General features: G+C 39.5%; 2 protein-coding genes across 7 annotated transcripts in view; one reads left to right on the top strand and one right to left on the bottom strand.

Moving 5' to 3' along the window:
• Positions 1–2,712: 2,712 nt before the first annotated feature.
• On the bottom strand, positions 2,713–11,273 carry LOC576516 (heterogeneous nuclear ribonucleoprotein K). The gene is made up of 2 exons (XM_776816.5): positions 11,161–11,273; positions 2,713–6,338 (listed from the first exon to the last, which is right to left on the bottom strand). The coding sequence occupies exon 2, from the start codon at positions 6,285–6,287 to the stop codon at positions 4,944–4,946; it is 1,344 nt and encodes a 447-aa protein (XP_781909.1). The 5' UTR covers positions 6,288–6,338; positions 11,161–11,273; the 3' UTR covers positions 2,713–4,943.
• A 5,556-nt stretch (positions 11,274–16,829) lies between these two features.
• LOC580601 (cytosolic carboxypeptidase 2) overlaps positions 16,830–27,173 on the top strand; it is a 65,053-nt gene continuing 54,709 nt past the window's right edge. For 4 of the 6 annotated variants that reach the window (XM_030973690.1, XM_030973689.1, XM_030973687.1 and 1 more), the window contains exons 1-2: positions 16,831–17,188; positions 26,761–26,876. The gene's annotated coding sequence lies outside the window, so the exon portion shown is untranslated. Of the gene's footprint in view, positions 17,189–26,760; positions 26,877–27,173 lie in introns of all 6 variants that reach the window. The other 2 variants (XM_030973696.1, XM_030973688.1) reach the window with 2 other exon arrangements.

Below are 27,173 nucleotides of genomic sequence, written 5' to 3'. Positions count from 1 at the left end.
ATCCAGGAAGGTGAATATTCCTTAGCCTTCTTCTGTTCTGTGATGACATCTTGACGACATCTTGACGACATCTTGATGCTACTGTTTTCCAGTCATCTCATCCTCATTGACTCAAGTTGCTAGGAGGCTCCTCGGCAGTGCATAGCGACTGTGTTGGACAGAAAGCTGTAGAAGGCTCCAGAATGCCCATGTCAAATCTGCTGTAGAAATGGGTCATCGTATATTAGGAAGGATGAGAAATATACAGAAAGAAAAAGGATTAGTGTCATGTAGCATCTACCAGAAAACTGTCGAGTTGAACAAGTAATGACCAAATTTGGATTGGTGAGGTAAAGAAATGGCGGATAGAAGAACATTGAATGGCGAGTGAGAGTAACTCACTGAACTGTAGGAGCAGGCATAATGCACATCTCATGGAATACTGTTACTGGAGAAAAACATTTTTCATAAAAATCTATAAAAAGAATTTAAAAAATATATCTCAATTGCCCGAATTCATCCATTAAAAGAACAAACATGTGCAATGCAATCTGGAATATGGGGAAAATCTGAAGAAATAACCAATTTGGGAAGAGGCAGGCAAAATATCACCCCTTATGACCTTCTTATGACCTTCTTCTGAAAAAAGTGAAAAGAGTAGGGGATGACTTTGATAGGGTTGCTGGTCAAATGTAGATGGGACTCGTAGGGGAGAAGAAAATTGTATTTTCTTCCCAGAAGGGTCACTTATGTTGTTAAGGAATATTCTTTGGCTTGGTCAAGTTAAGTACTATTACTGAGGACCATCTTCTTGGACCTTTTGTTGAGGACAACTTGAAATGCTGTTGGAAATAATATCCTCAACTTTTGATGGTTGAATATTTAAGGTATGTACAAAAAAGCTCCCAAGAAGGTGACATTGAAGTGGATTTAAAGTCTATTTGGAACAAAGTATAGGGCATACATACGCATCCAGGGCACGGCAAGTGCAGATGGGCCAATTTTTGGAATGGGCTCATTGGACCGGACTGGAGTGGACTGGACTGGATCGGGTTGGAATCGGACAAGGTCCCAAATGGCATGGACAGGTCCACATGCAGAGAATGAAGGACGTGGACCTGAACCAAATGGTAATCCATGGGAAGGACGGATGGACGCATGGACTGACAGGCGAATGGGTAGATTATGTAGATGGATGGTCAGATCAGACTTGGGCCCCCTCTGTGGTAGCGGAACTTCACAGACCACTCGGCTTGGAGTGAGTGGCCTGTGAATGGACGGACTGGAAGTGGTAGAGCATTGTTTGTTGGACAAGAAGATCACGGTAAGGTTGGACAGTTCAGTGATGACAAGAGTCCCATTAACTGGTAGTTTGTCAAAGGAACCTTTCGGACAACCATAGAGCTCTTAGATGTTTGGTATCATGTAAAAGGAACTCAAGTGGACAGTTATTAAAGTTCCTCATAATTACAAAGACCCTTGGGCCGTTCTGGACCAAATATCCATGTCTCGATTTTAGTTATTGGGTGGAGGAATCAATGGCCTTTGGAAGCATGGAACAGGGTCAAAGAATTTTTCATCGGCTTCACCAAGGTCTGAATGGACGGCGTAGCTACAGTAGCAAAGTTCTGGACTCTGGTTGGAAGGTCGAATGGGTCTCTCTCGGCCTATACTATGGTACATGTAGTCTTGGGACGAACGTTTGGTAGGAAGTCGGTAGTGGTGAACTACCTGGACCACCAATGCTTCAGGTGACTCTGGACCTAGGGGAAAGAGAACCTCCCAACCATCCCCACCTCACCCTCTAGCAACCTTGGACAACTCACATGCATTCACACATTTAATCGTACATCATGCTGCCTCTACCCCAACCCCCATTTCAATATCTATCATATCATCCACCCCCCTAAGCTAAGGTGCAAGTGGGTGTCAGATTATGGTTGGAAGAATTCGTCCAGAAAGAAATTAATGACAAGCAGGGGCTCTAAAGCTATTTGAAAGTTTTGCAGGGTATCAATAAAAATATATGTATCTGACTAATTAAAGATCCCTTCTTTAGGGGGTACATGTAGTTACTCTAATTTTATGTACCGGTACTGTAGGCTCACATAACACACCAATGCATGTACATCACAAAGAACTCCTTCACCACACAATCAGTCAGGCAGTACAGTAGGTCACATCACAAAGGCCAAGGAATATGTAACCCCAAGCAGTTGAAGAATTGGCAAGAATGAACTTCAAGAATTCTGGGTATTCTTTACATTTTGACTCGCAGTGCTTAGTCCATAAGAGTTCAATTGGGTATAAAATAATAGAATATACCCCATGGGAATTAAATAACCCTCACAATGAGGTTTGGATGTTTCTTTTTCAGGTAAAAAGTTCAGCTTAGCTGCGCTGCAGTGGTTAGGCGACAGACGACAGCATAATATCTTTAAACCCGATAGCAGAAGTGGGAAATTCCTCTTACAGAAAGGTGTTGATTTCATCTAAAGGGATGATGATAATGGGCCTTTGACAACACAAAGTGATGAAGTGAAATTACGCATCCTGTACGTGAATTAAACCAGCAGGATTATAACTTCATTATCATAAAGGATAAAATGATAATTTGGGCTTGTATGTGTATGTCCCAAAATTTCTTTTGAAAGGATTTCCTCCCCCAACACAATGTTTTCCCACTTTAATACAGTGGACTCGAGAGTGGAAAGGCACAGAGTGGGAAGGGTATAGCTTGTTAAAGCAAATGGATATTTATTGGATTCAAATGTTTCAATACAAAACAGCAACAAAAACAAAACACATTGGGATAAAATGGATATGGTTATACAAGATGAGGGACTGTCAGCCTTTAAAGGGCAAATTTGTAGTTAAAACTGCTGACAAAGTCTTTGACATTTAGGTACTGGAATTCTGGAATCGTAGATGTTCGTTTCCATAAGTCGGGGCTTCATTTAGATAAGCCTGTACTTCTGCCAGCCGAATCATTCCCATCGAACAATTAATTTAAAGGTTTAAGTGGGATTTACTCATATTCACAATCATGTCACAATAACTATGTCACAGGTAGCAAACAACTGCCCATGTCTACCTTACAATTGGACTCAACAATTTAAAACATGTAACCCATTTTTTAAGCAAGATATTCAACACCAATTACAACCACAAGACTAATTTACACCATCATAGAGAATTCAGAAGGAAATAAACTTGCTGACATCTGCAGAAAATATTTCAATAGTTTTCCTTTTTTTTCCCAACTGTGTTTCAGGATTCCTTCTCATATATATCTAAAGTTTTCTAAACACAACTTTTTAGCTACCGTACTTATGTTTTTAAAACTGTAAATGTAGAATTTCATGAAACTGGATTTAGCATACTTCTAAATTCCAATTCCTAGCTTCCTTCTACGTTTTACTGATTGCATAACACACTACATGTAACATCAAATACCTAGATTTCTAACAATTACATTTTTGAGATGTCAGAATAATGTTTAGTAATGTAAGGAAATATTTCTTGGAATTACTATTTTTTTGTAAAAGAATAAAGTACATGTATATGACAAGCTAATGAGAGCACAGAGCCACGAATGTTAAAGATAAATGCACAGTACTGTTGATTTCCCCTTTAGTCAGGCATGACACCTGCCCTCTAAAAGGAATTGGCAATCTAACCTTTGTATTAAACACTAACACGTCAATTTTGAGAAAGCAGAAAAATGAGAGAAACAGGTTGGTACAAGTACAGTGTCTGAACAAAATCTGAAAAGGGTAAGTAATGTATGGGAACTTTGTAAGTGTGAACTGATCATATAATGTGAATCTGAATCTGAAAGTTTGTTATACGACAGACATGTAACTGGGACAGCTCTAGCATTAAGCTATCCTCAATTTCCAACACTCCTTGTCCTCTAATTATCGTTTCCCTTGGAGTTAAACTCTCTCAAGATATATTGTGGATTGCAACCAATAAAATACCCCTAAAAAAAATCCTGCTCCTACTTGGTGATGCAGTTTTGAAAGATTATATTATATTCTATTGAAAGATAAAGTCGAACTACCCAACAATGCTCGAGATAGACATTACCAAATTTGTAATCCCAAAGTCTGTGATCTAAATTTTGAAAATATTTGAAACTTTATTTTTGTTAATCAGATTTTGTTCAGAATGCAACCAATCTTGTTATATTGATTTTTTATTATTGATTTTTTTTTTTTGCTTTCCTTCAAAGCAACTTGAAATCAAATTGAAATCAAATTGAAATCAAGGATGGATTTCCAATTATCCCAAAAGGCCATGCAGGTGTTGTGTTTCTTCTCTCCAGCTCAAAGAATATTAAGTTTCTGCTTTAAAGAGATTCTTTCTTCAAGTCGGAGATGACACCAAATAAGAAATCCTCATCTCTACATGTACATTCATCAGTCTGTACCATTTTGTTCTGTCAAAAAAATGCTTTTACCATTCCAATTTGTTGGGGGAGGGGGGAGCCCCATTTTTTAAAAGACTTTTGCAATTTAGTTTTGAAAACCTCAAAAATTATGAATTCTAATTTGATTTAAGGAAATACCACGCCGGTCTGCGTGGAAACAGTTGAATTATTAATTATTTACATAAGCATAAAATAACTACAAAAATGTGCATTACTTTTAATTCAAAAGTGTTAATATCTAACTAAAATATTGATGAACAAATTAAATTATTAAAAAATTTAATAGGCACATGGTTTATAAAAGGAAAGAAAGTCCTTGTCAATTTTCAAGTCTTATGCACAAAACTAAAATGCTAGAAAGCAATAAGAATTCCACAGGTAAAAAAGGGTAGATATTAGCTAGGTTCCCCAGAGCAATTTGTGGCATAAAAATAAATGATGTGATTTCACCATCACCTCCACAGATATTTACAGTTTGGACCATAGAGATCCTCTGAGGAAAGCCTTTTTCTAATTATTAATTTTCTGATTACTGAAGTGCTCCTCCACTATTTTGATACTCCTTAACACTATTTTGTAACAAGAACTTGGCATGAGCAATGTCATGTTGCGTACCTGTTATGGTGATGATTCGATCCTTGGCGCCTGAAAGAGGGTCGTCAATCTTGATCTGCGCTCCAGACTGCATACGGATACGCTTGATACGCTGACCTCCTCTGCCGATGATGGAGCCAGCAAGGTCATTGGGAATCGTGACCTGTTGTGACTGGGATGCTTCCCCGCCAGCACCAGCGCCAGGACCGCCTTCAAAGCCGCCAGCACCAGCACCACCACCTCCTCCGCTACCGAAGTTGGATTGGCCACGTCCACCAGCATCCCCACCAAAATCAAAGCCCTGGGCGCCGAACTGCTGATCTCGATCAAAGCGGGGTCTTCCTCCTATGCCGCCACCGTCACGTCCTCCTCGTCCCCGTCCACGGCCACCTCTATCTCCTCGCATACCTCCTCCTCCTCCTCCCCCTCCTCCCAGGTGTCCGCCACCGCCGCCGCCACCACCACCACCAACGTACGGGCTGCGGCTAAAACCACCAAAGTTATCATTCCCACCACTCATACCTCGATCAAAACCCATACGACCTCTGCGACCCATTGGTGGACCTCTGTTCCAATGGCCACCACCACGTTCACCTCCAAAGCCGCCACGTTCACCTCCTCCATGAACCTCCTCTGCTGGATCAAACAGGTATCCCCCGTATTGGTTGTAAAAGTCCAGATCATGGCAAAATGGGTCATAGTCCTGCACAGGTCCCTTGACTGCGGTCTCAGTACAGATCTCGTAGACCTCACGAGCAGCCTTGGCGATTACATCTGGGCTACCGGTGAGTTGGACAACACGGTCGGTGGACTTGGGGCAGGTTTCTGTGTATACCTTGAAATGAGCACCGGTTTTCTCCCTGAGTTCTTTGATCTTAAAACCTGCCCTTCCAATGATGGCCCCAGCATGACTCTGATGTACCATGATCCTGATGAAGGAGTTGTTCTGCTGATCTTGTGAATGCTTCTTCTCACCGACACTTGGAATGATATCCTTGATACAGTCAATAGCATTGTCCACATTTCTGGTACCTATCTTGATGATTCGCTCTGGCCCATTGCAATCTGGAATGGACACCTTGGCATCATAATCAACCCTGAGGCGCTTGATGTTCTCACCACCTTTTCCAATCACCCCTCCAGCATTGATGCTCCTGATCATCAAGCGGAATATGATCTGGTTGTAGTCTCCTCTTGGACGCTTATTTTGGTTTTGCCTCTGATCTTCTGCTGACCGCTTTCCTCCTTCTCCACTCCCATAGTCTTGGTCTTCAGACATCTTGGTTGACTTGAAATACAACTGATCGGCTGATGCAGACGCTCAAACTTTCTACATGTGACATGAAAATAATTATAGGGACAAAATTAATCACAGGAATAAAATTAAGAATACAAAGAAACACCTTAGCCTAGGGGTAGGCAAACTTAGGCTAAATAATTTCATTTGCGCCAAGACTGGAAATAATGCAGTCCAAGTCTTATTATTCATCAAGGACACTCAATTTAAATTTAAAATTTTTCAAATTCTGTATAAGCTGATATTTTTTGCGTACAGATGTTTTTGCGAATGACAGTCTAAGAGACATTTTGTGAGTCACTGCTTTCGCGAATAGCAGACAGCAGAATTAATGAATGGGCATGACGTGTTCACAAACTCTCTCATGCCAACACATACTGTACACACACAGACTCAGTACACGTAAATACACACACAAGTTTGAGCAGCCCATCGCACCACATACAGCGGAGTGCTGTCCCGGCATAGATTAAGAAGGCTGATTGATTTTAAGACAGGTGCGAGTGTAATGCATGGTGATTAAATACCAAGCACATATTCTGATTGTTGACATCGACTAAGGGTTACAAAAGAGTAAGAGACTTTTGAAAAATGATAACTTCCCCCCTTGCTGTTGCGAAATGTGGTATCCCAGAGTGCTACACAATATGCGCGCCCTGTGTAAAGAATGCTTAAAGGTAAAGACCAGTATTGGAAACGCCCCAATTTCAAAAAATGAAATGGAAGCTCTCATTACCATTAACCAATCATGTGAAAGAATATGTTTTGACTAATACACGATGATAAAAAATTTGCTGGGAAACCGCCTACTAATTCATATATTTGGTAAATTTGTTTCTCTCATGGTTTGTGAGAGATATAGGGTAGTCCCATATACATCTTTCTGTGTATAGTGCTTGTAACTTTACGAAGAATGGGCCAAATTTCTTATCATTTTGATGATTCCAGAACCTTGCAGATGCTAGATGCTAGATGATCAACCTTTTCTGATCGATTCCACAACGTTTCTTTCACAATGCAATCGCTTGACAATATAACTGGTCTTTACCTTTAAAGATAAAGACCAGTTATGGTCATGTGACTGCATTGTGAAAGAAACGTTGTGGAATTGATCAGAAAAGGTTGATCATCTAGCATATAAGTATTGGTGTGTACTGCAAGGTTCTTGAATCATCAAAATGATAAGAAATTTGGCCCAGTCTTCGTAAAGTTACAAGCAATGTACACAGAAAGATGTATATGGGACTACGCACACGTGGGCGACACGTGCGTTTATCTCTCACACACCAATAGATAAACTAATTTACCAAATATATCAATGAGTAGGCGGTTTCCCGGCAAAATATTTATCATCACGTATTAGTCAAAACATTTTCTTACACATGATTGGTAATAAGAGCTTCCATTTAATTTTTTGAACTTGGGGCGTTTCCAATACTGGTCTTTACCTTTAATGAACGTGGGCGCGCAAGTACGTACATAGTATTTGCAGTGGCCAAGCAAATGGCGCTGGCTATGGAGATGTGAAATGCATCAAGGAGCATCATCGCAGAATCCTTTTTTCGCATCGTCAACGAGCAGATCGGAAATAAACTCTCGCTGCCGTCAATCTTATCCCTTCTAGTCTACGCCGAAGGCAAAATGATTATGAAGGAAAAACTGTGGTAACGCCATTACGAACGTGTAGATGGCGCACAGTTTTTCCTTCATAATCATTTTGCCTTCGGCGTAGACTAGAAGGGATGAGATTGACGGCAGCGAGAGTTTAACACGGCTTGCAAGATTTTCAACATGGATGTCGATTTTGACCCATAATTTCCTTAAAAGGGACCATTAAACAGATTATTTCAATCAAGTTAGTAAGTGGAACCGATGTATTATAGCCTAGGCCTAATTTAAAATTGGATATGGACGAGGTAAAATGACATTTTGGGGGATTTTGGGGGCATAACAATACGGCCGTGGCAAGTTTGTCATGTTTGTGGGAGGGGCCTAGCGGCTAAAATCTAGCCGTGATATCTTCAACATACGATGGTATAGGCGATCGTTCAGTCTCTATAACCGGAGGTCTAGTGGAGCCAGACGTAGTCTCAGTGGAACAACCGACGATTATAGAGACTGAAGCTTTCGGTCTACTTCAGGATCACAACAGATAAAGGTTTGAATCTCGATTTGAAAAAAAAAAATTGACTTTTTTTGCATGGTCGCGCAATACACGTAGGCTGCATAGGGATGCGTGTAATCTCTATGGGAAGAATTTTAGCACACAACATCGGGTGCGCGATCAGACACCCTACTAATGTACTATTAGGGTGTCTGATCGCGCACCCGATGTTGTGTGCTAAAATTCTTCCCATAGAGATTACACGCATCCCTATGCAGCCTACGTGCATTGCGCGACCATGCAAAAAAAGTCAATTTTTTTTTTTCAAATCGAGATTCAAACCTTTATCAGTTGTGATCCTGAAGGTGATAATCAATGAATGAGGTGTCATATGAAAGAGCAGGTGAATTCCAATATTTCCAAAGGGGCGTAGCCCCCGAAATTCTAAAAATATCTTGGTCAAAACAGCAATTTAAACATTGTGTCCTGGCTAACTCTGAGGTTTGTCACTTTTGAGATATGACGCCCCGATCGATAAGTAGTCCCAGTCCTAAGGAACAATTCTATGTGATTATATTTTCGCTAGCCCCCAGGGATCACAACTGATAACAGTTTAAAAATACCCTTCTCGCTATTTGGTGGATCAGCTAATTAGGGGGCGTGCGCTCCGCTCAGTCCAAACCATGGTTACATCGCGTAACATCTCCGCGCACGAACGAAACCCCAAATTCAAGTGACTGAAATTATGGTTGGAAATTCCCTCGATAAACCCGGAAGTGAATACACGTTATAGTCAATGGCAATATCGCGGAGACAACGTGCGTTGTCTCCGCGATATTGCCATTGACTATAACGTGCATTCACTTCCGGGTTTATTGTGCGACGAACGCCAACCATACTAGTCAATCGCACATGTCGCGGAGACAGCGTAGCTCAAGCTGCAAGTCGCGGATTGGCTTAGCAGCATGCGTACGATATGCATACGCTTGCATATCGCGCGATACAGCTGTTTGGCTAAATTTAGCAAAACAACATCACTCTGCGTGGACGTCTTTTTCGACGATTTTGACCAAAATGATATGAATATACCAGCGTGTTGGAGGGGCTGTAACTTTTGATAGAAACATCGGTGAGACTTGAAATTTGAAATGTATTATTCTGATAACATTTTTTATTCAAATTTCAAACAAAAATGGTGAAAAACGATCCCAAATTGAAAATTGAAAAATCGTTCAGACACCCTAGTACTATGATTATAAGATTAAGAACGCATTTTGTCCACGTTTGTGAGGATATCCTCATTTATGACGATCCTCATTCTCGGACCAGCACCCCTACTGCACATAATAAAGCCATCAACCACACTTCACAGATTACCATTATTGTTAAAATTTTAATTTACAGCATGCAGTAGTAGTAGGGTGTCTGAACGATTTTTCAATTTTCAATTTGGGATCGTTTTTCACCATTTTTGTTTGATATTTGAATAAAAAATGTTATCAGAATAATACATTTCAAATTTCAAGTCTCACCGATGTTTCTATCAAAAGTTACAGCCCCTCCAACACGCTGGTATATTCATATCATTTTGGTCAAAATCGACGAAAAAGACATCCACGCAGAGTGATGTTGTTTTGCTAAATTTAGCCAAACAGCTGTATCGCGCGATATGCAAGCGTATGCATATCGTACGCATGCTGCTAAGCCAATCCGCGACTTGCAGCTTGAGCTACGCTGTCTCCGCGACATGTGCGATTGACTAGTATGGTTGGCGTTCGTCGCACAATAAACCCGGAAGTGAATGCACGTTATAGTCAATGGCAATATCGCGGAGACAACGCACGTTGTCTCCGCGATATTGCCATTGACTATAACGTGTATTCACTTCCGGGTTTATCGAGGGAATTGCCAACCATAATTTCAGTCACTTTTTCGTTCGTGCGCGGAGATGTTACGCGATGTAACCATGGTTTGGACTGAGCGGAGCGCACGCCTCCTAATTAGCTGATCCACCAAATAGCGAGAAGGGTATTTTTAAACTGTTATCAGTTGTGATCCCTGGGGGCTAGCGAAAATATAATCACATAGAATTGTTCCTTAGGACTGGGACTACTTATCGATCGGGGCGTCATATCTCAAAAGTGACAAACCTCAGAGTTAGCCAGGACACAATGTTTAAATTGCTGTTTTGACCAAGATATTTTTAGAATTTCGGGGGCTACGCCCCTTTGGAAATATTGGAATTCACCTGCTCTTTCATATGACACCTCATTCATTGATTATCACCTTCAGGATCACAACTGATAAAGGTTTGAATCTCGATTTGAAAAAAAAAAATTGACTTTTTTTGCATGGTCGCGCAATGCACGTAGGCTGCATAGGGATGCGTGTAATCTCTATGGGAAGAATTTTAGCACACAACATCGGGTGCGCGATCAGACACCCTAGTAGTAGGCCCATCATCACCTATGAGCCACACGCACACGTACTTAATGTAGGCCTACTGAGTCCACACGTACACTGCACAGTACACGCTCGCGAGTCAGGCAAGCTGTTCATGCATGCACCTGTGCACGCCACCCAACCAACATGCCCAAACATATGTTGTCTTTCCCACTCACAACAACTTAAAATATTTAATTTTACAGCTTGATCTGCAACATTTTTATACCTTAAGTCTCACTTAAAATGACCAGTACACTTCATTCAATTCTCATGCAGTATGAAAAAAGCTTTAACTACATTACTTACGATGTTTTTCAACGGTAAAAGTGAACAAGCCAAACAGATATCAACGACAAGTGGATGGGAAATTACAAGGAAGTAAAAAAAGATGAGAAACAATTTGCTAATTTGGTAGTGCTTAAAAGACTTTAAAAATAAAATCAAAGATAAAAATATATTTATCATAACCAAATCTTTTTTAAATATATTTTATTATTTCGAAATTTAAAAATGTGCGCTTACTCATATAATTTATGTAAAAAGAATATTTTGGTTAACTTATCTTTAACTAAACCTAGAAATGCCTGGCGTGGGTTCGACACGCACGCGCACGCGCGTACAGTACGTACGTACGATCTAATGTGCGGTTATTTTTGGTCGCTCGTAATAATAGTAGCTCGTGGAAATAGGGGGCCAGGGGGCCCGTTTCACGAGACCGGTATAAGTCTAACTTCTTGACTATATCACAATGTAACATGTGTCAATGGGATAGTCCAGAAGTTAGACTTGTGACGGTTTCGAGAAATGGGCCCCAGTTTCTCCAGCTATCGCCCAAGAACATGAAAAATGGGGAATCGGCCCACCCCCGCCCCCCCCCCCCCCCCACTCCGGGGATGGAGGGACTGGATTCATGTTCCCCAAAACTCCAGTACTGAAGAGATACTTTTCACGGAACAAAGTCCGGCTCGTAATACACAAAAAATCGGCACGTAATGACTTTACACATCGTCGTCACCGGACTTATAGTAAAAAGTGAGGGAACATGCATACGCGTATTATTATTATATGGCATTCTATGAAGTTCAAAAGAGCATTATTTTAAAGGATGACGGTTGGGAAAATGCGTCTTTTACCAGTTTAATTATGCCATGGTAGTTTAAAGGGACAAGCGTTTTACTCTACAATTAAAGGACACGTACAGTGGCACACTTAGTTAACACCAGGGGCGGCGATTTCTTTTCATGACCGGGGGGGGGGGGGGGAGGGAGGAAATGCGAGGGACGAGGGAGCAGTGGCGTAATGAGCATGAACAAAATTGGAGTGGGGTCCAGGGGTCGGAGCCCCCGGAAGCTCGGGCGTTTTAGGCATTTATTTACGGTCAGATGAGCAACCAGGGGCCCGCCTTCGGGCCCTTGGTGAGGTCCAGGATGCAGAGCCCCCGGAAGCTCAGGGAAATATCATGCCATATCAGCAACATTTGTAAATCACTGGTATCGAATAGAAATAAATAACGTTTAAATTTCTTTGGGGAGGGGGAACTGCCCCCAAAGCCCCCCCCCCCCCCCCGCAAATGCGAGGGAGCAATAGTGAATAAGAGCTTGAAGGTGACGGAAGAAACTACCCCCTCACAGGTTTTTTGTTGCATTGAAAAAATACAGTCTTAGCAAAACTATAGTATAAAAACAAGCAATATACTTTTTTCACACTTCACTTTTCTTGGTATTTACTTGTACATTTTGAAGAATATTATGCGAGGGAGCGTAGCTCCCGAGTGAGAAGATTTGTGCATTTTTATTTGTCTATAAACACTGCGCTCTTGGGCCCTCCAGAGCCTAAAAGTGTGTTGCAGTCTTTAGTCCGATTTGCTATACATTTGTATAGTTGCACTTATCAAATTTTGAGGGGGACGATCCCCCCTAAAAAAAAAAAAAATTTACAAAGGAAAAAGGGCACTTATCTGATGTAAAATTAGGGAAGCTCTCGCACCTGAAAGGGGGCGCTTATAAGAAGGGAAAGAGGGCGCTTGTCGGAGTAAAAGAGACACCTATCAGATTATAATAGGGACACTACAGGGCACTTTTTTACACAAAAGTGGCACATTTGCCGGTACTCGAAAAAGTGTGGGGGCACCGTGCCCCCCCCCCCCCCCCGGAGCGCCGCGTCTGACAAAAAACCCAATATTTTTGATAAAACTGATAAGACTCATTGGAGAGTTTTGTATGTATGCATGATCTATAGATTATGGCCCGAATTCACAAAGGAGGTTTGTCGACAGAGACCAAGGTTCAGACAAACCTTGGTCTGAAAAGCGTCAAAACGCGTCATAATATAGAAACCTACTTTGTGAATTCGGGCCTATATAATTATGTTTCAGCATTCAGATTAAATTCAATTCCCAACAATGTTATTACATGTATCGACTTCATATTCACTGAATTGGGATGAAACCAATTGGGATAAACGTAAACCCCGTTTCCACTTTTTGAAATTCATTTCTGAAATTTTGGCTTCAATGCTCGGTGGCGGATCCAGGGGGGGGGGGGCGAAACGGCCGACCCCCCCCCCCCCCCCCCCATTGGCGGCGCAAAAATAAAAGGAAAAAACAAAAAGAGGAAAAAACAAAAGAAAATAGAAAGGAGAAGAGGAAAAAAAGGAGAAGAGAAAAGAAAAGAGAAGAGAAAAGAAAGAAGAGAAAAGAAACAGAGAGAGAGAGAGAGAGAGAGAAAAAAAGCCCCCCCCCCTCCCATTTCGGGGTCGGAGGGACCGAATTCGTGTTCCCAAAATCTCCGGTAAAGGAGTATTTTTCACGCAACAATGTTCGACCCGTAATACACAAAAATCTGGCCTGTACTGACTTTACACACCGGAGATAGAGGGGTGCTCTCAAAGAGAGGGAACATGACTTTATACGCGTATAGATAACACTGAGTGTGGGGGGGGGGGGGGGAGGGGGGGGGGAGTCGGGTGAGAAAGGTGGAAAACAAGGAAAAGGCGCTTAGTGACAGTAACGACGAATAAGGGAAAACTGTAATCGGGAGATTTGGAGTCATTCCAGAAGGCTTGGGAAACTTTATTAAATAGAGGGGGCCGGCCGCATAAAAATTTCGAGCCACGGATTCTAAAACCATGCAGCCCCTGCGCTACAAGGTCAAATTTTTAATTAACGGAGGGTCCGCTTCACAACTCTTATTTTGCATGCCCTTCATTTGGATTCAGCTCATACCAACTCGCTTGAGCTTGTATTTGAGCTCATGTTAATAGTAATCTTGGACAGGGGCTAGGGGCTTGGATCCTAGGCCCGATAGGGGGACACGTCCCCCAGGAAATTTAGTATGGGTGGGGGGGGGGGGGGGACTGAATTCAGACGAGGAATACGAGTCGAGAATGATACAACAATCGTCTTTTTTCTCTTAAAAAATTAATGAAAGGTCAAAGCTTCCGCGCTTTGCGCGGGCGGGGGAAAACTGAATATTCAGACAATGATTAATAGTCGAGAATGGAACAACGAATCCTCTTCTTTCTCTAATAATTTAATGAAACATCAAAGCTTCCACGCTGCGTGCGGGAGGGGCGGGGCTGACTTCAGACAAGGATTAAGAGTCGAGAATGGAACAACGAATCATCTTCTTTTTCCAATAATTTCATTAAACTATGAAAGGTCAAAGCTTCCGCGCGAAGCGCGGAAGGGGGGAGGGGGACAGATTCAGACAAGGAAAAAGGGTCGAGAATGCTACCACGTATCGTCTTCTTTCTCTAATAATTTCATTAAACTATGAAAGTTCAAAGCTTACGCGCTTTGCGCAGGAGGGGGGGGGGGGGGGGGACTGAATTCAGACAAGGATTAATAATCGAGAATGGCACAACAAATCCTCTTCTTTCTCTAATAATTTAATGAAACATCAAAGCTTCCACGCTTCGCGCGGGAGGGTCAAACTGAATTCAGACAAGGATTGAGAGTCGAGAATGGTACAACGAATCGTCACTCTTTCTCTAAGAATTTAATGAAACGTCAAAGCTTCCGCGCGAGAGGGGGGGGGGGGAACTGAATTCAAACAAGGAATAAGAGTCGAGAATGGTACAACAGATTGTCTTCTTTTTCTAAAAATGAAAGTTTAAAGCTTTCTAATAATGACAATTTAAAGCTTCCGCGCTTCGCGCTAGGGGGGAGGGGGGAACTAAATTCAGACAAGGAATAAGAGTCGAGAATGGTACAACAGATTGTCTTCTTTTTCTAAAAATGAAAGTTTAAAGCTTTCTAATAATGACAATTTAAAGCTTCCGCGCTTCGCGCTAGGGGGGAGGGGGGGAAAACTAAATTCAGACAAGGAAAAAGAGTCGAGAATGGTACAACGAATCGTCACTCTTTCTCTAAGAATTTAATGAAACGTCAAAGCTTCCGCGCGAAAGGGGGGGGGGTGATTGAATTCAAACAAGGATTAAGAGTCGAGAATGGTACAACAAATCGTCTTCTTTCTCTAATAAGTAATGAAAGGTCAAAGCTTTCGCGCTAAAGCTTCCGCGCTTAGCGCGGGCGGGGAAAAACTGAATTCAGGCAAGGATTAGTATTCGAGAATGGTACAACAAATCCTCTTCTTTCTCCAATAATTTAATGAAACATCAAAGCTTCCACGCTTCGCGCGGTAGGGTCAAACTGAATTCAGACAAAGATTAAGAGTCGATACCAAGTCGATACGCTAGCGCCCTGTGGTTAGGCATTAATCCTCATTACCAATTCCCTCGGAGAGGACCATAGAGCCATCGGTCACCGTGCTTGCTGCTTATAGTTAATAATGCTTTCTTAGTAGTCAGGTAAAATGAACCATCAACCCAAGAGTCGGTACATATGACCAGGCGCGTACGCAGGGGGGGGGGGGGGGGGGGGGGAGGGGGGAGGGGTCGAACTCCCTCAATTTTTTGTGTGTGTGTTTTGAAAGAAACCCCTCCCCCTCAATTTTTTTTATTTTTTAATTTTTTTTTCAATGTGCTTTTACCCCCCCCCCCCCCTCCCTGATTATTCAGTGGCTGGCTGAGTCATTACGAAATTTTTGGCGCGATTTTCAAATTTTAACCCCCCCCCCTTCGAAAAAATCCTGCATATACGCGGCTGCATAATTATGACCCCCACCCCCTTCCTCAACTGACCTCAAGAGGAGTTTGCATTTATTACATTCATCAGATATATCTCACGCTCGATGGCCTATACAATCATGGTACAGTTTTATGTAATTTGTGTTGTGAAAATTATGTAGAATTAAAACTTGAACCAAATATAGTGGGGAGGTGCCGGGGGGGGGGGGGAACTCACATATTAGGACATACGGGGGTGTGCCGCTCTAATGGGTCACTTTTTCAAAAAAAAATCCCGAAACATGGGTCCCACTTTCAAAAATACCCGAAAATTGGTCTTTTATAGAGAAAAATGACCCAAAATTATCTTTACTAGACTTCAGCGGCACACGCTGCCCCGTCCAAACCAAATCTTAGTGGGCCGGAGGGGGGTGGGGGGGGGATGTGGCGGAGAAACTTTTCGCTCAATAGGCAATCCAAATCCTAGGGCTGACCTATCCTATCCACAGGCGCCTATTATGCTGCCACACCTTACCCATTAGCGCCGCGGGCACATTAATTCCAGGGTGGGGTGTGGCTAAAGACGTTTAAATATAAGTGTGGCGGCCCGGGGGCTGTATCCCTTTTGCCCAACTGAATATCAGCGATTTTCATATATTTTTAGCAATTAAGTGAGCGAGCAAAATTGTTGACACTCTCTATTTAAAACAACAAACGCAAAACGCAAAAAAATAAAATTGAATGTCGAATTTGCCGATTGGAAAGTCTTTCCTGATCCCCACCATAGCCCTTTCCCCTCCCCTCCCCCTAGCCCTACCCACCATCGCCGCCATGGAAATGAGCTAGGATCCGCCCCAGATAGCTCGATCGCTTATACTTCACTTAGCTAGATTAACTGCACGCGCCATCTAGCGTCTGCTGAAAGATTAGATGTCGAGTGAAGAGATCGACCTAACATTGAGAGGACTAAAATTCATTATAAATTTGTTTATTGTAAGTTACCGGTGTATTTATTCGACGCTTGATCGGTGCTTAAGTGTTTATGTCATGCCGGGTTGGAATGGAGAATGGAGAGTGAGTAATAATATCTAACTCTGCCTGACTCGTCCATCGTGATCGTCATTTTTAGTTTTATGCAGTTTGGACTAGGGTAGATCTAGGTGACTTTTGCACCGGCGGCGTTCCTCAGTGCCTAGCGACCCACCAGCTGACCGACGGAGCGGAGCAACCTACCCTGGCCTGGCCTAGCCTGGGCTGATTTGACAAGGTATGTAGTCCAGTCCGGTATACTCGTTTGTTTCAATCATGTGGTACAAATTAATTAGTTCGAAATGTGTATGGTAGGAAGATTGTATGGATGACACCTAAGGGCAAAGGGAAATAAATTTCTTCTACATTTTACAATGTTGTTAAAAAAGTTGGAACAAATTTGTTGTCGGACTCGGAGCTTGGAATGTTGGAGTCTTCAGATTTCATTAAGTTCAGACAAATATTGCCAATTAAAACAAGTGTTGGCTAATATTTTAAGACAAGTTATGTGCAGTTCAACCACTATGATGCTGATAGAATATTGAATAGTATAACTTTGAATTGTTAATATTTATAAGACAACAAAAATTATGAATGTGTTTGCTAATTAATTCAGACAATTGGGGGTACATGTATGTATGTTCCGCTCAGACTACATGTTACATCTGGCTTCATGAAATGTCTTGGAAGAGAGTGTCGATCGTAATTCTTTTGTTAAATCTTTAAAAGCGCTAAAAACATCAGTCTTTAGGTTGTTTACAGTAACTAATCTGGTTTTTTTATAAATAATAATAATATCCTCAAACTGTCATCAATCTGTTACTTCATTTTATGCTCTTGCCCAGGTAGAATTTCCTTTAAGTGGACATTATTTTGCAGTATCATATTTATTATGGTCATTGATACACATTCCATTTGTGTATGATAGGGGTTGTGTGTCCCAATGCTTGACAAAATATAAAGCCGTCACTTTTTCCTTTGAAGTTAACAAAAATTATGCATAAAACCAACAACAAAGGACAAAACAAAAATCATAAACATATTTATCCTTTTTCATAATATATAACATAAAAATTCATTTTAAAAAAAGACAGAAATATTGCAAATAAGTTTCTTGAAATAACAGATTTAAAATCAACTGTCGGGATAACCAACTTGTCCCGACAAACAATGGGTGTGTATATATTTAATCAGGGTACGGTTTTGACAAGAACTGAAGATTTGCAATCCAGACCCCTGTGAAAAAAAGTAGTGACGTACAAAATGTACATACCGGTACATGTATAGCGTGGAGCACTCGGGCCCTGATATAATAGTACATGTATTTGTAGCAGTATATTAGTGATTGTAATAGCGCTATATAAAAAACCGAGTATTATTATTATATGTAATTGGATTTGAATGAATCTTACAATGAAGAAATGGCCTTATAACTATCATTAATTATGAGAGCATGCTAGGCCATTTCCTAATCATGAACACAGCCTAACAATTCTGCCTTTTACTTTTTTTTAATGTTATTCATGAAAACAAAAATTGATAAAGAGGTTCCTTGAGTGTTTATGTTACCATAGCAACCAAATATATAATGCACACTCCATCTGTAGGCTGTTATTTAAACCGTATAGACATGCACAACCTGTATATATACAATATACATGTATATTGTATATTGTGTAAACGCAATTGCTCTTTGTGTAACCTATTACAGGAATTCAATCTAAAACCTTTTATTACCTATCTAAGACCCTATTTAGGAAGTTATTTGACTTCTCCCTGGGTTTTTTTTTTCTTCAAATCAATCTCTCACAAGAATATAAATAACAACGGTGTGTTCATATAGTATTACTATATGAACACACTGTTGTTTTGTTGGATACACTATTGAGGATAAGGCTACTGGTAGGTTAAATTGAATCCTATTTTCTTGTCTGAATTGAAAACAAAAATAAGGAGTAGAATTGTCCATGTTACATGATATTTGATATTTTCCTCCCTACATTAATAGCACAGGGTTAAATTTCAACTCATTTTGAAAAATTGTTTATGTTCTACAGATGTTCAAATCAAGTTTCAATTGCATATTATGATTTATTGTTTTTTTCTTTATTGTTCAATTAATTCAAATAAACCTTTCTTTAACAATAACAAAGTTATGAATTACCCTAGATCTACAGTGTGATGAAAAAATGGAAGCAGAAGGGGCAAAAAAACTTTTTAAAATTTTGCTTTGAATCCTTAAAGTTAACAACAATATAGTTACCAACATACATCAAAGTAGGTGGATATCAACAGATGTCATTTCTTAAAATACACCTGTTACCATTTTTTGCAATACATACATATTCAATATTATGTTTCATTAAATTCACCCAGTAGCCGAGGGTATAGAAAAGGCGGCTACTTTGTGTCAGCGATGTTAAAAATCAATAGCTCCTATTCACCGGGTCCTAAACACTGTCTGTATCGTGTTCTTCGCCTTTATCCTATTGAGTGTAATGGTGAAGCCCTTTTGTAGCACTTGGTGCGGCTATAAGTCTTTCCCCCACCGGCTACCATCATTCTGTACCTTCTTATCGAATGCACAGCTCCAGACAATACTTGGCAACTCAGTATCGCATGCATTGAAAGTGTATGTCTTTTGCATTGTCGGAGTAGGTGCAATGTAAATGTAAAAACTTTTTCATAGACAAAATTTGACACTTTAATCATACACAGATTGTAATCTAAAACTGTAGGGCCGTATTTCTATATATATTACCCCAGCTTCTTGAAGAGTTAAACTCGGAAGCTATACTTTTAGTTCTCTCATTGATTAATGTCAGGCATATGCCTTACCGGTAGTCTTATTCTTTTTTACAAAATTGTTCATACAAGAGTTTTGTAGTAGAATATGGCATAAATTGATATATTCCATGTAATTTATCACACTAGGTTTTCAGATTTATATGCTATTCGAGATCATATTCAATTTCTTTTTATTGTAAAAGAAATTTAAATTATAAGTTGTATATTAAACTGTACTCATTCTTGTCCAGCCTTTCTTAGATTTGTGATTACATTTAATAATAATACAGCATTTATTATGCGCCATCGATCTAGTAAACTATTCTGAGGCGCAAAGGGATAGAAATAGAATGAGATACATAGAGAAATGAGAAGGCTATTTCACTTGAAGAAGAGATTTCCCCCTCTTAATTATACTTGTACTTTGTACAGAATGCAAATGGTAGTAACTACTGTATGTACAGCTATAAAACTGCAGCATCTATCATAAAGCACTAATTCACAGTGGACCATTTATAGTTTGAGATTTAGTATTGAAGTAGTAACTAGATGCCTGTGGCTATAGGATTTATTTTGGAGTGAGTGAATCCTATTAGGACTGTAACCCTGCTGTGGTCCTTGCGCTGATCAATGAAAAGATTCATTCAAAACTCAAAAGTAGGATTTAGTTTATTTCCATGTGAATGTATGATGCCAAACAATTGAACGAGGGAGATGCCTTGAAAGTGCAGCTTATGAAGAAGGTTGAGTTCTGGGAAGAGGTGAAAAATAATTATCCACAAAGCTACCTACTTTAACAAATTTAGGATACAGCAATGTGCAGCAATATGCTTGCAAGACTTATTGATGCTTGACATATAAGAATTTGAGAATTTAATTAATGTGAGCAAGTGTCTGCTACACTCTGCTCTTTGCTCAAATACATTTATCTTGCAAGTAGAATTCTTTGCACGACTTATTATTTGGCCTTCTTGTTTGATCTGTGTGATTAGCATCTCTGTAATGAAAATTTGTAAGAGATGATGAATGACAGCATCTAAGTGCAATGAGCATGTCAGGTAGGTAGCCTTGGATCACAATCACTCTTGAATGGTTGCATATTCAGTGCCAAATAGATACCGGTAATCATGTATTGTTTACAACCTTTGTTATAGGGTGCGTAGTGGAAAAAGCAATTACTGCATTTTTATGATCATGTACATGTAATACACTGAAAATTGGTTGTAATGTAAAGGTAATGCATCAAGAAAAGTGCATGCATGCACTAAACTACTTTTTAGGTACATCTGAGGCTTTCAACAACATACACTTGTACTATTTCTGTTCAGATTATTTCACTTGAGAGAGAAGTAGTTTACTTTTACTATAATGTGGATCAATGCCCTTAGTTTTTATAAAGTGTGTGTAGTGTGGGGGGGGGGGGGGACCTTGAAGCTCAGGGGCAGCTTTTTCCCCCTTATACATAATTATATGTACAAGAAGGGAGAGATCAAGAATTTGTTGATTACACATAAAATGCTCATCCATCATGGAGAATGATGTACATGTATATCAGAAAATAATCAACTGAATCCGTTCCCTAAGGAAATTTATGGTCACTTAAGTTTCTCCGACATTTAAGTACCGGTACTCCTGAATAATGAATCCCTGTTGGATTTGTTTAGAGATAACTTATGTAGTTATCCACAGGCACACTTTTTTCAGAATCTATTTCAGCTCGTTCAAGCACATTGTAGTCACAACACTTTCCCTCACCTACTGTAGTAGTAGATTGGGGATTAAACCGTGATATTTGTACAGCCTAAGCCTGCCCTTGGTTCCTACCGATTGTCTAAGCCCTAAGTGCGATAGAGAGGGGGATGTTGGTTTTTTCGCTTCCAGTCGTTAATAAGAAGAATCGACAGTACGATTGAAAGACATCTGTTTGCACAGACTTGTGGGTATGTTAAGCATGGGTACCACTTATAAGCTACAGTCTTCTGTGCGATTCAATTAGTGATAGGTATTCTGCAATTGGTCGAAGAAGGGGACGCTTTTGAGTAAGTCTGAATTGATGCTTATGATGGCTTCTTTCCAATCTTTTGATCAATTAATTGATGTGTGTTTGATTGCGTGGAAGTGCCTTGTTTGCAGCAATTGCAGAATTAACCATCACTCTCTGACATCAACTCTAGCATCCATAAAGAAATTACGAAAGTTCAGTTGTTTACATGTATTTAAAAAAAAGTAGACCTCATGACTGAGGCAGTTTATGATCAAAGCATAAATTGAGAATCGAATTACAGAACAAACAGAGAGTGACATTTTTTGTAATTTGTATAAAAATACAAACAATAATTTCCTTGCGGCTCTGTATTTATTCTTTATTCTTTCTATTAGTGATTTATATACATGAAAATAGACTTCACTCATTTTGTAAATTTTAGAATTTTTAGAGGCCTTTGTAGTAATTATATACTACTCTGACTGAATATATATTTATAAACAAAGGTGCATTCATCTTTTTGAAACAAACATAATCTACAGTGTATGCACTTTCTATGTAGGACTACTACACATGTAAGTTATATCATGTTTACAGTGTACATAACCACTTCAAACAAGACTTCAATATGTCAGTAAAAAGAGTACCAGGTAGTTGATTGATTTATACGTCTTTTGGAACACTGAAGGCCTGCTTGTACATTGCACTCTGAATGGTTTGACCTTAGACACCTATTACCATGGTAACTGTATACAGTCCATCTGTGGTCTACTTGTCATGTGAGTAGCCATGCTGTTGCCTTGGTAATGGTACTACTACTATAGCCAAGCCCAAGTATACATGTAATGCACTACCAGAGTCTTGGTAGAATTAGAAAGCAATACAAAATTGACACCTTACATGTATGCAACTTTGTTTCTAGAACACATTATGGGGCATGATGCAGCCATGGAAACCTTGATTGATTCCATTCTTGTAAAAGAAGGAGGGAAAAGGATAGGACCATATACATGTACATGAGAAAAATATATGTGAGAAATGAAAGAGAAAGAGAGAGAGAGAGAGAGAACAACTCTCGTCTATAAGGTTTCTGGAGAAAAGGCTTGAATAAGGGTCTATGTCTATTCAACAGCCAGAAAATCTGTTGTACATGTTGGTAGGTCTTTTAAAGGGGGGGGGGGGGGGGGGGGAATAATGCCTGAAGAAAATGGAGAAAGAAAAATTAAGAATAGTTTGTGGATGGAAGTACATCCAACTTTATGGACTACAACATTAGGGATTGAATAGAATATCAAACTTGATATATTGAAGTACAAAAGCACTATTACTGTACATTTTCCCTCATTTTAAAGAGATGTTGTTATCAAATGCTTGAAAAGATTGGATGCCAAATAAAATGCCACCAGCGTGGTGTGTTTTATTGTGATAAGGAGATGACTGGATAGACAGGATTATGTGATAGAATTTCAAGTTCATTGTTGATCAATGGGCAGAGTGGCAGATATTATGACAAAACATTGTACGTGCCAGAATTTGAAAAGTAGATGAATTAATTCTTCATATGGAAATACTGGTGTTCTTTTGTGAATTAAAAGAGCTGCATGCACTGTACGCATGTACTTTAATATAGGTCTACACTGTACATGTCCATCCATGTCCACAAATTACATCAAAGATATTATTCTGAAATAGCACATGATTCTTAATATGTTTAAATAAGCCTGCACGCCCCCCCCCCCATTCTACTTTAGTTTCCATTTAATTGTAAGCCTACACTGTCTATTACATCAATAAGATTTTGTTTCTAAACAATGAACATTTGTAAAGTCTTTTACTTTTGTTTAATGTAAGTTGAGTCGTGTATTATTAATCCCAACATGTTTCAAACCATTTTATTTTGATTCAAAGGTACTTAACAAATAAATGAAGAATAAATTAAATAAAAAATCACTTGGTTACATGTAAGTAATTAAGAAATAAATTACTAAATAAATAGATTAAAGAAACAATAAATGAATGAATAGATGTGAATAGATAGATAAATAATTAATCAAAATCTAATTGAAAGATTTGATGAAGTAAATTACAAACAAAAGGAATTAGAAATACAGATGAGTAGCTGACAAGTTGAATGTCCAGCTGATTTATTCCCACCTCTAATATTCTTTTCTAGACAGAAATTAGGCGAAATGAATTATGTTTATCTTGCCTTTTTTCACCAATCACCGAAGAATCTTTATATTTATTCTGTGCGCTCATCAAAGCTACACATGGACAAAGCTATTTAAATGGATCTAATCATCATGGTATTTAATAGATGATTGAAATTTAATGGGGTTACGGGAGATTAATGATGCTTTGAAAGTCCCAGCACCCTTCTTCGTTTTGTGGTTTGTTGAACAAGGCTGTGGTTTCTGAACGCTCAAAGCATGTTGATTTCAATTAATGTTGAAAGTTTAAAACCTTGATGTTATTGAGCTTGTTGACTTGAGATCTAACACAAATGATCCTTCCATTGATTTTTCGCCTATTGTCCCATTTTTTTCTTAAGAATGTTACGTGAGTTTGGGACTCTTGTCTCTGGCGAACTCTTTGTCATTGCTCAGTTATAAGACGTCCGTCTTAATCAATATAAATGTTTGGATAATCATGTTCATAAACACATCTTGTTATTGCGAGACCTTGCTTGTGACAATGTACTTTGACTGGGAATTAACCATTAGGCATTGATTTATCGTTCATCAATTGATGATTTGTGAACTTTGTTTCTGACACTTGTCACCGTTAGGCCTAAATTGCTCAGCCTTGTATTAAAGCCATTCTTCAGATTACAATGCAAATTGATGTTTGTGCAGAATTTGAAGGAGTATGTGAGTCAAATGTGGAATACATGTTTATAAACAAGGTTTTGCAGAGCCGTTCAAATGGCTTTTAGTACCTCTGGAAATGTACATTGCACTACCATTAAGATTGCAGAACTTTGTCTTAATATTGCAGTGATGACAAATGAGGGTAAATGTAACATTTGGCAGGCGCGGATCCAGGATTTCTTAGGGGAGGGGGCCCAACTTTTTTTTTTTGCTCCCGAAAATTTGAAAATCGCGCCGGCCGAAAAGTCGCTCAGTGGGGGGGGGGGGGGGGGGGGGGGGGGTAAGCGGACATTTTTTTTTTTTTTGGAGTCCCAAAAAAAATCACAACGAGTCTACGACTCAGCCAGCCGAAATGTCGCTCAGTGGGGGGGGGGGGGGGGGTTATGAGCACAATTTTGTTTTTTGGTCCTCGAAAATTTTAAAATTTGCACCCCCCCCTTGAGCGCCAGGGGGGGGGGGGGGCCCAACCCCCAAAAAGGTAAAAATCGCATGATTTTTTTCTCAAGGGGGGTTGGCCACGCCCCCCGGGCCCCCCCCCCCCCCCCCTGGATCCGCCACTGACATTTGGTATGCCATCTTCTGAACTATATTCTAGACTTGAAAATAACATGAACATGAGAAGTATTTGATAACAACAAATTTGGTTTCATATGTATATGAAAAAACACTTGATTTATATCAAATTACCAAACAATTACCAACAACTAGCAAATATGATTCATTGCGAGTTTGAAAATGATGCACACATGCATGCTTTCATACATACATACATTGTAGCTTACTTGTCGAAATTATTTTTTGGGTCTCAATTAAATGTCAATAGGCCGGTTTATACAGTGCAACTGCAGAACAAAATGGGTATCATTATACAGTGATTATAAAACGTACAGTGTTTATTTATTATGCAAATGTGATTTTTATTAAGTTTGGAGAGCTGTATTCTCTGTATACTGAATTTAACGAACCTTCAGTCATATTAGCTCTACTAATATAACGCTTAAACTATTCCCTTGTGTACAATTTGAGCAAGCTCGTTAAAGACTGGTAGCTTGCTGTACCTTAGCAACCAATTAGCATCTAATCAGCATGAATCAACACTCTATACTTTGTTATGCACATTGTATTAAAGTGGACGCAGGATTGTTGGTTTCAAACAATTATATGTACTACATTTACTTGTGGTGTATGTTTTTTAATTTAATTGTATTGTAATATTTCAGAGGTTTTTTTTTCATGAGCTGTACTATATGCATGTAGCCTTTACAATGTATAAATACTGCACACATTTCACCCATCCTGGTAGGATTGGTTGCCAGTACACTGAGAGAAAGCATACATGCATAGTGTTGCTTAGCAACCAAGTATGTATATTTGCATGCAATGTACTAAATTCCAACATTCTGTTTGCTGTTCTGATTTACAGTATTGCTTATTGAAATATAATGCCACTCATATAGGTGTACACATGATCTTGTGCGAAGCGGCGCATTCAGCACATAGTTTTTCTGATGACTCAATATCAACATGCAATTTGATTTGCTTTATAAGCCCTTAGAGCACCCATTCAAAGTTGGAACATGATGATGGCTGGTATTGTTGTTTAGAAATGCTGGAAGATTGTATTCCATGTGGTGGAACATTTGATATCGAGTCTATCAACCCCCATTGTCCTCAAATACCAACTGCTATTTGCGAACTTCGAATTATCATCTTATCATAGCCTAGCTTGCTTCCGGATGTATTGAAACTCACTCATGTATTATTTATCAGCTTTCCGTTCAAGGATAAATGCATAAAACTCCTTTTTTATTTTCATCTGTTTGTGATCACAAACAGTGTAATGTATATTTGTCATTGTGCACTACTTCTTTGTTATGCATAATTCTGCTGTTTATTGTTCGACCAATGCAGGCGCGGATGCAGGATTTCTTGGGGGGGGGGCCAAATTTGAAATCAATTTGAAATTAAGTAAGCTTAAATTTGAAAATCGTCCCGGCCGATATTTCCCGGGGGGGGGGGGGGGAGGGTCAAGGCTTATAATTGCTAAACCCAGCTCTGCATACACATGTATGTACATGGAAGTTGGACAATATTTCTTAGAAGACAGTACTGTATTTTATTTTTAATTGGTTTATCATTTTTCTTTTCTATTTTCATCTTAATCTACAGATTTTGGAGATCAACAAATCCTATCATCAGAGGAGATGTAACCACCATCTATATTATGTATCCAGCCATCAAGAACAAACCTGTATAAGAGATTAACTGCAGCTTATCCTGGAAAGGTAATAGTCAGACATGTATCTATGTTTTGGAAATACCTGTTGAAAAATCGGTCCTAAATTTCCTCGGCAACAAGAATTTATGTAAATGATAGGAGGTGGAAACAATCTCATATAATTTCTTTTGAAGTTTTTACAGTGTATGATGACTTCAATGGTCAGAGAGTTATTCATATTTTTGTGCAAGTAGAATTACTATAATTTTGATTGAAAATAAACATTAATTATCCCTTACTAAACATTCTCCAATTTTCTTATTCAAATTTCATTATTGGGCATTTTTGTTTTTAAAGAAAATCA

This window comes from Strongylocentrotus purpuratus, unplaced genomic scaffold (assembly GCF_000002235.5).
Source record: "Strongylocentrotus purpuratus isolate Spur 01 unplaced genomic scaffold, Spur_5.0 spur5_scaffold_7, whole genome shotgun sequence".
Taxonomy (NCBI): domain Eukaryota; kingdom Metazoa; phylum Echinodermata; class Echinoidea; order Camarodonta; family Strongylocentrotidae; genus Strongylocentrotus; species Strongylocentrotus purpuratus.
The sequence above is the reverse complement of the archived record's forward strand: the minus strand, read 5'-3'. Positions and strand labels throughout refer to the sequence as shown.

Bases quoted from the DNA above. Each gene is read 5' to 3' on its own strand.
- LOC576516 (XM_776816.5), bottom strand. From the start codon at position 6,287: ATGTCTGAAGACCAAGACTATGGGAGTGGAGAAGGAGGAAAGCGGTCA.